Genomic DNA, 15,856 nt, shown 5'->3' on the forward strand with positions numbered 1-15,856 from the left:
TGGTTGCAACATGAAGGAAGCTAGGAACAAAATATGCACTATTATTCCTAGGAAGTTGTCAACTCAAGAATCCTTGCATTTTGGAGTCCCCATTTATCACAGAAATCAGTTGTGTTATCTGACTCATTGGGAGGGAGAAGGCCCCTGGCCTAGATGGTATTCTTGTAGAGTTCTTCAAATCTAATTCCCAATGGATTAACGTAGTGATGAAAGATGTCTTTGACTTTGCCCTGAATCAAGGATCCTTGGGCCAAGATATTAATTCAGGGGTGATTAAGCTGATTCATAAAGGAGGAGACAATACACTCATTAAGAATTGCAAACCAATCACACTTATCAACATGGTTTACAAAATTCTAGCCAAGATTCTAGCTATAAGAGTTGAAAATATTCTTCCCAATATTATCAACCCCACCTGAACTAGCTTTGTGAAAGGAAAATACATTCTTGAGAACCTCATCACCTATTGAGAGACATTTATTGGAGACCAATCACACTTATCAACATGGTTTAAAAAATTCTAGCCAAGATTCTAGCTATAAGAGTTGAAAATATTCTTCCCAAGATTATCAATCCCACCCAATCAAGCTTTGTGAAAGGCAGATCCATCCTTGAGAACCTCATCACCTGTTGGGAGACAATGGATTGGTCAAAAAATTCAAACCAAAATGTGAGGATGTTGTTGAGTGACTATGAGAAGGCATATGATAGGGTAGAATGGGGGCTCATGCTAATGATGCTTGAAGCTCTTGGCTTCTCTACAACTTTCTCCCATATGGTTGAAACTCTAATGAAGGACACCAGAACTACTGTTGAAGTCAATGGGAACATATCAAAAAAATTCTATCTATCTATATCAATTAGACAGGGTTGCCTTTTAGCTCCAGCATTATTTATTATTGCTATTGACTCCCTTCACTATCTTCTTACATATTCTTCTCTTTCCCCTAGAGTGCAAGGCCCTAAACTCCCAAACATGGAAGAGATCCCTAATGTACAATTTGCAAATGATACAACTATTATTTTTGTTTTAGAAAAGAAAAACATGGAATACTTGATGATCAAGTTAGACTAATTTTTTCTTTCATCAGGAAGAAAAATCTCCATATCTAAATCATGCATGTTAGGTTGGGACTTGTCCCCTCCTCCATGGTGTGAGAAATTGGCATTGATATGTGGAGTTGGATCAGAGACAAGTCACTACTAAACTCAATAAGTGGAACTCATTTTACCTCTCTTTTGCTAGAAGGATGCAAGTATGTCAAAAAATCCTCAGTGTATTTCTCCTCAGCCCGATTGTTTAATGTCAATCAGTTTGAGTTCTTGCAGAAGATTATCAAAGACTACCTTTGGTCAAATGGGAAAGGAGTTAGGAAAACTCATGCAGTTAAATGAGATTGGTGCATGAAAAGTAAAGAACTTGGTAGTCTGGGATTGAAGGACCTTAGACAACAAGGAATAACATTGGTTGTTAAATGGATTGCAAAAGTTGTCCAAGGGGAGGAGCCATGGAAAGTCCTCATCAGAAATAACTTAAGTATTGGACATCCTTGTGGTGCCAAGTTTTGGGGTAGGTTGGATACTTTAGACTTTTTGGCATTAGAAACAAAAACTTTGGTGGGAGGCTCTAATCTTTTCATATCCTTGTGGAAAAGTTGGCAAATTTTAGACTAGTATTTGGTAAGATACAAAGATCAAAGGAAGGAAATATATAGTGAGGCAAAGGATCTATCTGGTGGAACTTGCAAAGCAACTCTAAACCTCTAGCTCTTGTCTAGGGATGCTCTGCTAAGAAGGTCAAGGCAAGCATCTGTACATTTAATGATATTTGTTGTGATGGTAGATTAATCCAATGAGAGGAGATCAGAGACAAATATCTTAGTCCCTCTTCCTTATTGGAGGACTTATTGCCTTGTTAAGAAAGCCCTTGATGATGCTGGTGTTAGACCCCTTTCTTGCTCACCCACCTCATGTTGTTCCTAGTTGTGTTGGCTTGACTCTACCCGCATTGATCTTGTCAAGTCCAAATATGTTTACTCTCTTCTTTCAGCCAACCCTGCTATCTTTGACCACCTTAATACTTGTTGGACCCTCTCCCTTGCCCATGTTGATTGGAGGAAAATCTTGTCTAGTCTTTGGTCCCGACCCATTGAACCCAAAGTCTCTTGTTTTTTGTGAAGGTTTTTGTTGCATGAGTTGCCCTTCAAGAGGCCGAGAAGGGAGCCAAATATCTGTTCCATTTGTAGACAACCTGAATCCATCTTTCATGTCTTTTTTCATTGCTTCTTCGCTAGAGAGATCTGGAGTCTATTTGGTCTCAAACTTGATGGGAATTTTTTTGTTGATAATATTTTTGGCAAAATTAGTGGTAGAAATAAATGATATAATATGTTCTGGTCTATTCTTTCCTCTATTATTCTTTGGTTTTCTATGGAAATATACGAATAATGACGTCTTTTAGGGTAAAGGTGGATGCCTTACTGAGTCTTTGAGACTCATTTTGTTGATGTTGCCTTGTAGGTCACTGTTGTTTTCAAGATAAAAGAAAGTCAGTTCTCTTAGCTGATATAGGATGGGAAATGTGTACTAGAAAAGAAGGATCTTGCCCATGGATACACTACTAAAAAATATGGGGATGACTTCAATATGCCACTAGCACACTTCATCCATAAGCTTAAACATGAAGGAAACTGGAAGAGAAAAGCATAGATGAAAGTTGTGTCATTTTATATGCCTTCTCCAGTAAACTTCACTACTCTAGAGATTAGTGAGGAGGAAGAATAGGATCAGTGATCTAGTTTACTATTGTTTCTTTTTTGGATATATATGTCTTTGTATCTAGTCTATGTAGTCTTAATACTTCATGTCTGATATAACTATCGATAAGGGAATCCTCTTTTTTTGGTCTCCTAATTTTGTATAAACTCTTTCGTTATTCTTGATATGCAATAGTAAAAGAGAATAGAAGAAGAATTTTGTACAAAAGCATCCATCATCAGTTGAAGTAAGCAACAATATCAAAGTGGAAAAAAAGTTCAAGTTCAGTGAGTTGGTGCTCACTTTGATAGCAAAAGGAGTTGGAGTTTCCTGTAGGTTGGAGCCTATGAAGTGTGGGAGATGGAGCTTCTAGAGAGTCAATGCTCATAAACACAGGGGTTGGAGCCTCTAGTAGGTTGTAGCCTACGAAACATTGTAAAAGAACAAGTTTATATATAAACATCTATTTGTCGTGGTTTTCTCCCACATTGGGTTTCCATGTAAAATCTTTGTGTCATTGTGTTCATGCACATAATTGTTGATTTCAACATTTAAAGTTATTTGAAGTTAATTGTTTGGATAAAAGTTTTTAAATTGGCCAAGTCATTATTATACTGATTCAACCCTGTCTCCCCTGCCTCAGTATAATCATGTGGTCTTTAACTAATATTTGTGTTAGTGGCATATAATTAATTTGCATGGGCAACAAATAATGATAGGAATATTTTTTAAATCTATTTTTAAGATAAAATTTCTTACTTCTTATTGGTTGACGACAATTTTGCTAGGGGTTATTTTTATTTTTTAGAATGAAAAAACAAGAGAGGACAACTATGTAGTAATGTATTTGGCAGAGCTACATTAGGCTCATGTTGATTATTACAAACTATTTGAAATCCAATGCAAACATTAAGTCCCTACAAGGAGTTTGGCTCGCCATATTGTTAGGCCCAGGCCTGGAATTTGATGATCACCCCTACCTATCAAGTGGATTTTTTATGACAATTTGGTAATATGAATGCCTTTCATTTTATGTTTTAAGATATTTATTAATTGTCATTTTTATCTTAATAACTTAATATTTAATCAATATAAAGTATAAATTAGTAATATTCACAAAAATCTCATATAAAAGTTTTTAAATTCATTCGTTTTATAAAATAATATAAAACTCTAAAAAGTAATAAGAATATATGTAAATTAAGAATGTTTCTAAATTTATATTTTGCATACTAATATTTTAAATTGGTAAAAAATTTGTTTATATAGTGAATTTTAAAAATATTGTCTATTATGAATTTTGATGGTTTATTAATAAACTTAAGTATCATATTGACGGTTTTATAAAATCTTAACCTATCAACCAATACGGTCCAACAAATGTTTAACCTGTCATATACAACTAAAAAGTGGGAAAATGGCCAATACAACCATCAAATTCTAGTCTTGGTTAAGCCTATTAAAAATTAATCCAGAAACTCATGTAGTGAGTGAAAGGAACAAAGCCCGTTCAGCACCTGCACGGAGAACTGATCACAAATAGGCAACAAATCTAAACCTTGGATCAACACCTAGAATGAGCCCATTATAAGAGAGGCTCACCTAGAGTTCAATCTCAAAATGTATTTGTTTCCCCCAAGCAAAGCCAACAAAGGGGTTGAGCTCTCTCCAAGGGCCTTTAAATATGTCAATCTCTTCATCATTTTATTCCCCATCATCACCATTAAAGGACCTCAAGAAAACATTCTAAAATAGCTAAAACAAAAAATATTAGGGTTCACAAAATCATCAGATTTACCTAGAGAGAGCCCTCGATTTTATTTCCTTTGGGTAGCAAAGAAAAGAGGAAAATTGGCCTTATTGATTCATGTTCAGGCATTGGCACCACCTATCATCTTAACTAGTTGGAATGGTCCCCCTCTATAGCTATGGTGCATGACATGTCCCTTTGTGCCTCATATTTGATCAGGCCAAACTGGTCTCCACAAAGTGCAAATTTGATTGTACCTTACCTACCAAAAAAACATGTTACACTAGATTTATGCTCAACTACCACCACATGTTTGCCACATGGAGGAAGATGAGGGGCTACATTTTACTTGGATAAGAATGGAGAACAATAGCGTGATGTTATTTTGCATAAAGCATGACATTATTAAACAAACTTTTAGCTTTTTAAATTTTATTTACCTAATTTTTTTTCTAATCACTTTTTCCCAGACGGCTTAAACATCACACACTAAGCTTAACTCCTAAACCAAAAGTGTTAAATAGTCAAAATTGACTTCTTTTTCTCAAGCTTAATTCTTCCCTTAGTGTGTGATGTTTGAAGGCGTACCCTTTTTCCCTCTCAAGCTTTTGAATTAAGCAAAAATTAAAGAAAATTTTAGTTTTAGCCAAGCTTTTGAGTCAAGCCAAATTTATAGTAGTCTTAGGTTTTTGATAAGCTTTTGAATTTAGCAAAATTTATACAAATTTTAGGTTTTCCAAATGTTGACATAGTGAAAGATATTAGTATATTTCAAACAAAAAACTATGTTGAAACATTAGCATTGATGCCTTCAATTTTTTAATGATTTTCAAGATTCTATATATTAAATGTATTATTCAAAATATTTAGTGTTTGCTTTTATCTAGATTAAAGTTTGGATCGTACTAAAAGTTTAAAATGTGACACAACAAAGAATTTGCTCCGAAATGCTGGCAGCTATAGAGGAAGAAACTAAGAACTAGTAGGAAACTGAACTAGCTTTCTGGAACTATTTAATCCATTTTGACAAAGGTACATAGAATCATGAAAAACCTATGTAAACGTTTTTTTTAACATTTAATATACATAGATTTATTTGAACGGCGAATATTTTTTCTCCGATCAAAATTTACATTGGCCAAAATGAATATTCTCCCACAATAGAAATCGAAAGTGTGCACCACAGAGAGAATAATGATGGATGGATCATCTTCTTAATATAAATGCATAATAAATTAATCCTACGCCAGAAATGGTGGTGAATAATTAAAGATTAAGAATCTGGAATCGAATCCCTTCCAAAGTAAGCTACGGTTAAAGTTGATACAAAAACAATTGCTGCTCCGGAAAGACCAATAGGTGAAGGCGTTTGTTGTAGGCACACAATCCGTAAGACATATGACGTAAGAGCCTGCATACCATCCATAAATTATCAGCTGGCTAGCGAAAAATATGTTATTGAAACAAAAAAAATCATAGATTTGCAGCATTGGTTACATCAGAGCAAAGAAATTGTAAAGAGTAAAATATTAGTTTAGATCATAACAGCAAAAATCTTTCTTGAAAATAAATCCACTAAGGATTTTTTCAAATAAATGGGGCAAATCTGGGTCAGGGTTACTGAATTTTTTGTTTTTTACAGCTCCAGAAATCCGCTTAAATCCTTTTTTGCACTGGAAAATCATGGAAATTTGGAAATTCAATTGCAACTGGCAACTTGTGATCTTTGTCATGTGATATTGTAACTTACTTAAAGATTTGTTGGCCCTATTTTTGCCTCAAATCTCAATTTTAAGGTTGAAAAAATTAGAATTCTGAAACTTCTCGTGATAATCAGGAATTCTGCAGTTCTGAATTTCAAATATTAATAATTATGGATGTATGTTCGACCAGTTTAATATTAGGAAGAATACATTTATAATTTCAGGAAATTGCTAGAAATTAAGATTGGTTCAAAGTTTTCTAGTTACATTTTATTCTCTCTCTTCTAGGCAACATGTAAACAATTTTTCGAACTTTCCCGTGTGATTACAACCACGCAACCAAAAAAATTGTGATTACCAGCTGGACCACAGATGTACGCATTTGTGTATGCTCCTTGATATCCCCATTTTGCATTTTTAGAGCTGCATCAACTTCTTTCCCACAACCAATCATGGTTGCCTTAAAAGCTGTTTGTATTTTGTTTTCTCCAACTTTGTTTTGTAACCTGGCAACTAACTTATGAGTTAACCCATCCCAACACGGAAATGAGTACTCTAGAGCAGTTTTTTTCCCGTGACTGTACACATTCATAATTGCCAATAAATAAAATATAGATTATATATAATTTTATTTAATATTAACAAGAGCTCTTTGCGAGCTGTAGTCCCTGTCTTTTAGGTATGAGATCTCTGAGTTCAAATCTAATCGGAAAAAGCATAAATTTGCTGGTGTCGTTGAAACTTCTAATATTATGATAAATATCAAATTTTTAATGCAAAGAAGTAAACTATTTAAAGTAATTCACACGAAGCATTTTAAGGGTAGAAGAATTTGTTATTAGTGAAACAAATTATAGTTTTTTTAACGTTAAAGAGTATAGTTTTTTTAATGTTATGAAGTATTAAATGTAAATGCAAGTATAAGAAATTTAACCAGTCACAATGTTTAATTAATTTAATATAGCAATGTTACATATAATTTCAAATAATTAGTGAATGTATTAATTAATTTGATTTTAATAATGTCAAAATGAAAAATGATAAGAGGTCAATTAATAAATATAAGAGATTCATGAACAAACTAAATAATTTAAATGTTTCCAAGATTATTGTATAATCATACATTTATATTAGTTTTAAAAATTTAATTAAAAAGATATATTAAATTTATCAATTTTCTTTAATATTAAAAAAATGAAGTCAAAAATTTCAATGAAAGAATAACTTTTCACCTACAATGCTTCAGCACATTAAAAACGTATAAATCAAAGCTTGCACTGAATTGCCTCAAAATATGAAACGACCGCTAAAAATGGATGAACTGATTTTTTCGTCCTTCCACCAAAACAGCCAACTACTCCACATACGAGTTTTTTTTCTATTTTATGGAGTGTCAGATTAGCCTATTCTAGATGTAATGTTTTCCTTACTGCTTCCAAAGTGCACTCAAGCCGAGAATGAAAATGTCATCTCTTGAATTGACATTGTAGTTTTTAAACTGAACCACCCAATGAAAATAGCACAGTTGGCTAGGAGACATCACCGCTGGTCTGGATAAGGATAACCATTCATTAATTTCTAGTCAGAGACCACGGGCATGTATTTAATACTTTTCTGATTTTTCTATTTACTAAAATAGGTATAAACCCCAGTAAATTCAGCTAGATCAATCAGAAATTAAAATTTTGGCTGTGATAAATGAATTAAAAAATACGAAGTCCCAAACCTTAGCCTGTAAAAATAGATTCTTTGATTGAAAACTAACTGGGGGGAGAAAACTAATAATAATTACAATCTACAAATATGTATTAAAAATAATCTATAAATATAATATATTTTACATATATATAACTTCAATATTTTGTTTTATTAATAATATTAAATATAGAAAATAGTAGGGGTAATTACAAATAGGTATAAAAACATTTTAAAATGTATGGAAGTTCATCATTAATTTTTATTTTTTGTTTCTGCTTTATTTCTATATTTATATTCATGAACTTAGAATTCTCTCTGTATAATAAACTCCAATATAAACTTCAAAAGAGAAATAAACTTCAAACTTCAAAAGGAACTTCAATGGGAATGTAAAATTAAAGGGATTGTATTCGAACTTACTATATTCGAACTTTAAGAACTTCAATGGGAATATAAAATTAAAGGGATCATATTCGAACTTACTACATTCAATTTTTTCCCTTTCCTTTGACACACCCTTAGCAAACTCTCCTTTATTCCATCCAAACTTCATATTATATGTAGCACAATCAGAAACAAATATGCAATGAAAGGTTCACCCATTCAATCAAATTATGCATGTTTAACAATATGAAAATGATTATTCCCTTCATCTTCCAGATGAATCTTTAGCTTCTAATTTAGCTATGAAATACAAACTATTATTACTCCCATGATCATGTAAAGCATTTTTGTATCCCCCCTAATCTATGGTAATGGTACAACCACTTTTTGTGTTGCACAATGACTTCATGTGATGACACCTGTTCTTTCTTAACACAAGGCTCCAAAATTTCGCAAAAGGTTTTGACTTTTTCCTAATCGATCCCTTCTGCTAATTTTCAAAAACCAAGACATGGACTTGGTATATAGACCTCAATATGTTTTCTCAAGCTGACTGAACTTTCTATGATGCTATATCCCATTTATAGAAAATACTGCACCCATATTCTGTGAGACTTTTCACCACCATTTTCTTTTGAATGATGAATTTTGCAAAAAGGTTGTCCAACTTTTATATCTGCCACTTTTGTGAGTGAAAAGAAACTGAGTTGACAGTGCCAATCTACAGTCCAAATGGTTGCCAACTATCATTTGTGACCTTCAGACTAAATGACCAAGGTGTGTTTTGCCCATGAGCAAAACTAAAATGACTTTCTGTCAAGCTAAAGATACAAACCACTTAATATTGAGACATTAAAAGCTGCTCCTGCGATGGGGAAAATTGTATTGAAAATGATGATGATATAAGATGATCTCGCTCAATGAACAATCATCAAAAAACTTACATAGCAGGATGCTCCTCTTGCAAGCCCACACAGGTGATGCACCTGTGGATGTGCACTAGGTGTGCTCAGGATGCGCGCCCAGCCCTGTACATCTAGACACATCCCCAGGGTTGGGCATGCATCCTATGTGCACCCAGCCCACACTTGGGTGCATCCACAGGTGGAAAAGTTATAAAATGACCAAAGAAACAACATAAAGTGTTCTTTTTAATTTATTATTCTCCTCAACCCTGTATGGCCCTTTATGAGCCCTCCCAACTGAAGAACATATCATTTTGCTTCTTGTGTTGCTCTTAACATATTTTCTCTCCATTTTGGCATTTGAAGGGCTGGTGGCATTTTTCAAAGGAGATTGTTTGCAGAGTGTCGAATAGTTTCTACAAAGGAGATTTACGTGTCAAAGTTAAGCAATTAAATCCTATTCTTTAGTCAAAGTTCAGTGTGTGGAAGGAAGTCAAAAATTCAAAATAGATTAAGATCTCTTTTATGGAGTCATACCACAAGGATTTCACAACTTTCTAGAGGTGGGGGATGTATTTAAAATATGTTATTTTTGTAATGTAAATTTTAAACGCTCTTATTCTTGAGTGAAATCTCACTTTAATGGCCCTAGTGGTAAAGGGATTAATATGTGTGAGGGCCCAGATAATAACAATTATCTCCCACACAAATAGTGAGATTTATAATAGAACAAGATGCTAACAAATTGTTTGCAAAAGGAAAAGAAAGTGCATATAGTTCCAGAAAGGAAAAAACAATAAATTTACCGTCTCATATAGTAGCAGCCTCCAAACATCCTCTCTTGCCAATGCCCTCTAAGAAGATGAAGAAATTCTCACCCGCATGAGAGGTCCATTGAATAGAGTGTTTAAAATGGTAGCAAGAAAAAACTGTATGTTGCATCTATGCCAATGATCTTCCACTCAACTTGGTGAGATCACAAGACATGGTGTCAGCAATAAATAGTGCACCTCTAAGTTTAACAAGTTGTGTATAAAAAGTTGTGTAATACCTCGCTGCAAAGAAAGAAGAAACCTGTAGAGGCCCTATTGAAACCAAATGGAGATTATTGAATTGAAACAGATGTTTCTATTATTTCTGATTGACAAATGTTATTACAGTGTCCCTTGAGGGGGCAAGATTTTTTATGGCGGATGATTGTGAAGGGGAAATCAAAGATGCAGATATCATTTCCAGGATCCTCATTGAATCCTTAGAGATGGTGGGCAATGAGAATATGGTCCAAGTTATTACAAACAATGCAAAAGTTTGTAGAGCTGTAGGTGCTTTGGTTGAGGCAACACGAGCATATTTTTTGGACATTATGCATTGTATACTCCCTCAACTTTGCGATGTGACCAATTGTCACCCAAGTAGGGTGGACAAAAGAAATACACCAAAAGGTCAAGGAGATCTTGATGTTTGTGATAGACCACCATATTTGACAAGCAATCTTTAGTACTTCCTCAAGATTGGAGTTGTTTAAGGTAAATTTTAATTTATTTTGTTTCATTTATGTTGTATTTTACATAATTGAATAAAATATTTTGTGTTACTTATATCTATTTAATGTGTAATATTAACTTACTATTAACACTTTCTTAGGTTGCTGAGACCCGCTTTGTATCTCATTCAATTGTTATGAGACGAGCTGTGAACGTGCGAGAGGCATCAGGTCAAACAGTTATTAGCAACCAATGGGGTATATAGAAGCAGTTTGTTGGTGTTCTGTAGCTTCTATCAGATAAATCCTATGAAACTGAAATATTGAAGAAATATATATATATATATATCAATTACTATTATATTAATCTCACCATAATGAATAGACATGTCCCATTAAGGGACACGTCTCTCTCCTTGCATTCCAATATAAATGCAAGGGAGATTGCTGCATTTGAAAGACACATACTACGCAGGCAGTGCCATTACATTTGCAGCGATCGTAAAACTTTAACATGGTATCAAAGCAGGAATGAACCTGGCCTGCTAGCCAACAACTAGGAAATATTCACATGATATTGATTGAGATCCACATTGGCATTGTCTTGCAACATAGTAACTTCCAACAATAACATCTCTGGTTTGACACTTGCGCCGATAGTTTTATCGATGTTAGCAAAAGCACCATTATAAACCAGAGATAGTTTTATCGATATTAGCAAAAGCACCATTATAAAGGTTGATCATTTCTCATGCTGTGACTCTTTATCTAGAGTGAAGAACCTCCACAGGACTTTGAAACTAAATCTTTGATGCATCATTTCCCTATTTTGTGCAACAGTCGAAGAACACAGGGATGTGTATTGAGAGGACAACATTGGATCATTTGCGCAACAACACAAAGAGTACTTTGGTGGTCGGGAGCATCATTCCTTTATATTACTTGTTTCTGGAGGTTGAAATCTTGGAGCATCATATCACCACTATTGTTGGAATGCAACATTTAATCCCCATTATTGGCCTGCAGTAGGGTCTTTGCATATCGCTAACTGGACAATGTCATTGTGTGATTGATCACCACCAGCTTGAGTAGAACCTAAATTTATTATAGCAGCAGTCAAAGACTTGCCCAGGTGGGAATAACTTTCATACCAGTTTACTCTCGATGTTAGGATGTTAAAAAATGAGTGCTTTGTTATATACTGCGCCATTCAAACGTATAATATAGATTATCCTTCTCTTCATGAATCCTTGGAGATGCGTAGTTGATTGAAGGAAGAAACAAACTTTTGTTTATGTTATTTATAGCAAAGACTACTGTATTTTCTAATATAACAAGAATTTTCTCACCATTTAAAATGATAGTGTACATCTATGATACAACCAGTACTACCAGCAAATTTCTGTTGATGTGTATATCGTAGAATATCTATCCTATCAGCGACCATGATAGCAGACAACACTTTATATAATGTAGCAACACACTTAGGTCATTTTCAGTTCAAAGATATATATATCCTTGGTGGAACATCCATTCTGCATTCAAAAGGAAATGATGGAACATATTTTATTGCATAACTAAAGAGGATTTCGTTTAGAAGTTAGTGAATAGCTTTTCATATCGCTGATTGCAATTCTTCAATAAACAACATTTATGAACATTTTTTTAACTGTGCAAGTAGAGGTCCATTCCAAACTCAAGGAGCTAATGTTTACAGACTTCATGGTCGACTGAGACGATAATCACTCAGAGGAGTTTAATCACTTTGGTAGACGGAATGAGAATTAGCACCACATGTGCAAAGGATCGTTTCAAATGATATGACTGGTTCTGTCTGACTCCTTATTGTGTTGTTGGAGATATTGGTTACCTATGCAGAACTCACCATAATATCTGTTGCGGAGGCATGGAACTGCAACATCTCAGTCATTCGCCTGAAGAACTTATAATGAATATGAATGTGTCATTTTGAGAATAAACTGTCCATTCAATGAAGTTGGTGCCAGAACGTAGATAATCGTCACATCAGATGCCATGGGGAGTTTGGAGAATGAAAGTATCAACAGATGGAGAAACTATAAAGGGTCATGTTCTAAGGAAGCTGGGTGCCATGAGCTGTATGTAACCGTCGAGACCTTAATAAAAGGTTGGAAGTGCCAACATTGATGGTGAAGATGGTCAGTCGGAAATCGTGTGGCTGTGATGAATGTTGTAATTATGCTTCAAATTAATTACTCAACAGTATTCATTGGCATTCTCCTTATATTGCCGAAGGTTTAAAGGTAATAGTGACAACATGGCTTCTCAAGATTGTGAGAATTTGAAACTGCAAAGTGTAAGGAAGTGTGATTCCATTGGAACTGGAACAACAATCTTTGTATATGTGAGACATAATTGTATCTGCATCAACCAATCATCTGCATTTGCTTTAGACATTATTAGTGCACTTAATAGTTGTAGTAAGAATGGTATATAGACTATCTATATCCATGACATAATCCTCACATTTGTCAAAATGGAATATATGCACATACATAGTTGGTAAACAAATATTTGTTAATTACTGAATAGCATATCTATGAAGGCATACATTTCCAACATATGATGAAGAAGAACCTCATGGCCCACTGCATATCTATGGAGACATAAATCAGACAAATAGAGAAGTGGAAAATTGGGAAAGAAGTATCTGCAATTGAATCTATGAGAACAATGTCTTTATATTTCAAGCTAACCAAGCAAGGAACATTACAATGGAATTTTAAAGCTAACCAAGCAAGGAACATTACAGTGGAATTTTAAGAGGGGAACTTTTACATTGTAGGGGGGAATACTAATCAATGTTCCATTCCTATTGTTTGACAAATGCTTATATGAAGAAATCTTCAGATATGATGTATATGGGCCCTCAATGGAGCAATTTGCATCAAGGATGTTAATGTGCAAATAAGTATTTTCCTTGAGTATTACATTTATCTACTCATTGTAGGCTCTCTCTTATTTGTAATTCTATACATACTATAAGAGCTATTTGCCTTGATCTTTTTCCTTTGTCTCTTGAGATGTTCTTATAGAAAAAGAGGGTTGGTACTTTACACATGCTACCAAATATTGTGTAGAACTCAATTTTATGACAGTAGCTCCAAAGAAGTTTTAATCTAGAATTCATTAGTCATCTAATGATCATGCTGGCTAAAGTGAGGTTCTTGAAGCAAATATCTTTGATGATTGAGATAATGAGTATCCTTTTATATCAAGAGGGAGTTGTGAGGATTAACCACGGACATAAGTAACAATTACATGCAAATATAAACAATATCGAAAATAATAAATTGCACAAAAGAGAACACAAGACAGCAAGATTTAATGTGGTTCACCCAATCCCTAGGCTACGTCCACCAAACAACGAGTCCAATATTATTACAATTCAGTGATTACAACCTAATTACAATCTATAATCCTTTACAACTCAATATCGCCGCAAGAAGCAATTATCGCATCACACCTTATGAAAATCCCTAACCCTATGCCCTTTTTATACAAGTATTTTTGCTGCTTTCAGGTTAAAATTAGTTATAACATGCTGGCCCAAAAATGCTGATAAAATATGTAATTATGGAGTATGTACAATACATCCCTGATCAGTCACCACAAACTAATAGGAGCCTGACAATTCATTAGAGACAACCTTGGACAAAGATAAGGAGTAGATAGAGGATATGTTTCAGTTAAATTGGTGGAGTTTAATATCTGACACTTCATCAGAAGTAACTTTGAACGAGGAGCTCAAAAGTTTATATCAGATTCAGAGGGAATTTTGACACTTAATTAGAAGTAACCTTGACAAGGAAATCAAAAGGTTAGTGTTCCTTCATGAAGGAGTTCCAAGTGCAATCCTCGTAATACATTCTTCTCTATAAGAGATATGTTTGAGATGAAAACCTTATTCTTTGATACGGTTCATGGTGGATGTCATGACAACACCACATGACAATATTCATAGTGACTTCATGTAAACTTTTGACATCATGTGTGTATAAGCTTGCACCCTATGTACATCATGAGAAAGTGGCAACTTCAAATGATTATCACTTGTATTTGTTAAAGTTATTAGAAGGTGACGATCTTACAATAACTTAATCTTCTATTATGATGGATATCTTATGATGTTTAAACAAATCATGATAGATTATATCTTGTAAATCAACAACTAAGTGTTAGATGTCATTCAATTGACGGTCTATGAGTTATTTGTATAGATATATCATAGGCACTTGGTGAATATCCTATGTTGATATTCAAAAGGCCAATACTCATGATATCAAAATGGTGGAGATTTTGATAAAAAAATCCATAAAATTTGTCATTCCTAATATTACCAATAGTATAATATCTATCTTGTCTTTATTCTTCTTTGCGGGCCCCTTGTTGTGGACAAGCTGATAAGTCACGACCCCTCACAGTGAATAAAGACCAACTGCAGTGAAGGAAAAACTAACCAATACTCGCGACAAAGGAGAGCAAGTCCACGGGAAAGAAGAAAGGGGTGTCCACGGAGAGGGTTTCGTGCCCCCGTGGAGGAAAAGATAAAGGATTGTTGTGGGAAATTAAGAAAGTAACCAAAAAAAAAACAGCGTCCATGGAAAAGAGAGAACATCGGCCTCTATGGAGAAGTGTCCACAAAGAGGGGAGAACAACTTCAGAAAACCAAAAACAACGCCACAAGCAAGTGTACAAAGAGGAAAGAAAAATTCAGCTAAAAGAGAAAAGAAAGCTTCCACTACTGGAGAAAGCCACATCCCATGGGAAAGGAAACAAATTTCAAATCATAGTGACCGGGGGAAACAGAAGAATATTTGCAAGGAAGTAAAAGACAACAAAGGCATTCAGCGTGGGAACCATTGCCACTGGAGAAGCACTGCCACAGAAGACAAAAAGAGAGAGCAAACCCTAACTATTTCTTTTGGTTACACTAAAAGACAAAATAAGAGACCGTTACTATGGAGTCTGGAGGGAAAAGAAAATGGTGGAAAAACCAATTGAAGGCAAATATGGAAAAGAATGCCAGAGTGTTGGCTTCTGGAGTTCGATTTGCAAGGCCAACAGCATCCAATAGCAAGAAGCAGAAAGTGAAGGCTGACCTATCACATCTCACAGTTCAGTTTGAAGGGTTGAA

The 15,856-nt window shown here is 34.4% G+C and overlaps 1 protein-coding gene across 2 annotated transcripts in view; it reads right to left on the reverse strand.

The window, feature by feature from the left end:
• Positions 1 to 5,544: 5,544 nt before the first annotated feature.
• The window catches only part of LOC149559340 (putative transport protein YPL264C), a 187,900-nt gene continuing 177,588 nt past the window's right edge, over positions 5,545 to 15,856 (reverse strand). For both annotated transcript variants that reach the window (XM_089833274.1, XM_089833273.1), the window contains exon 10: positions 5,545 to 5,918. In XM_089833274.1, the coding sequence (XP_089689400.1) occupies positions 5,781 to 5,918 (138 nt within the window). In that variant the 3' untranslated portion in view covers positions 5,545 to 5,780. The remainder of the gene's footprint in view (positions 5,919 to 15,856) is intronic.

Source organism: Cupressus sempervirens, chromosome 5 (assembly GCF_028749045.1).
Source record: "Cupressus sempervirens isolate cs-2001-9-10 chromosome 5, ASM2874904v1, whole genome shotgun sequence".
NCBI classification, from domain to species: Eukaryota; Viridiplantae; Streptophyta; class Pinopsida; order Cupressales; family Cupressaceae; genus Cupressus; species Cupressus sempervirens.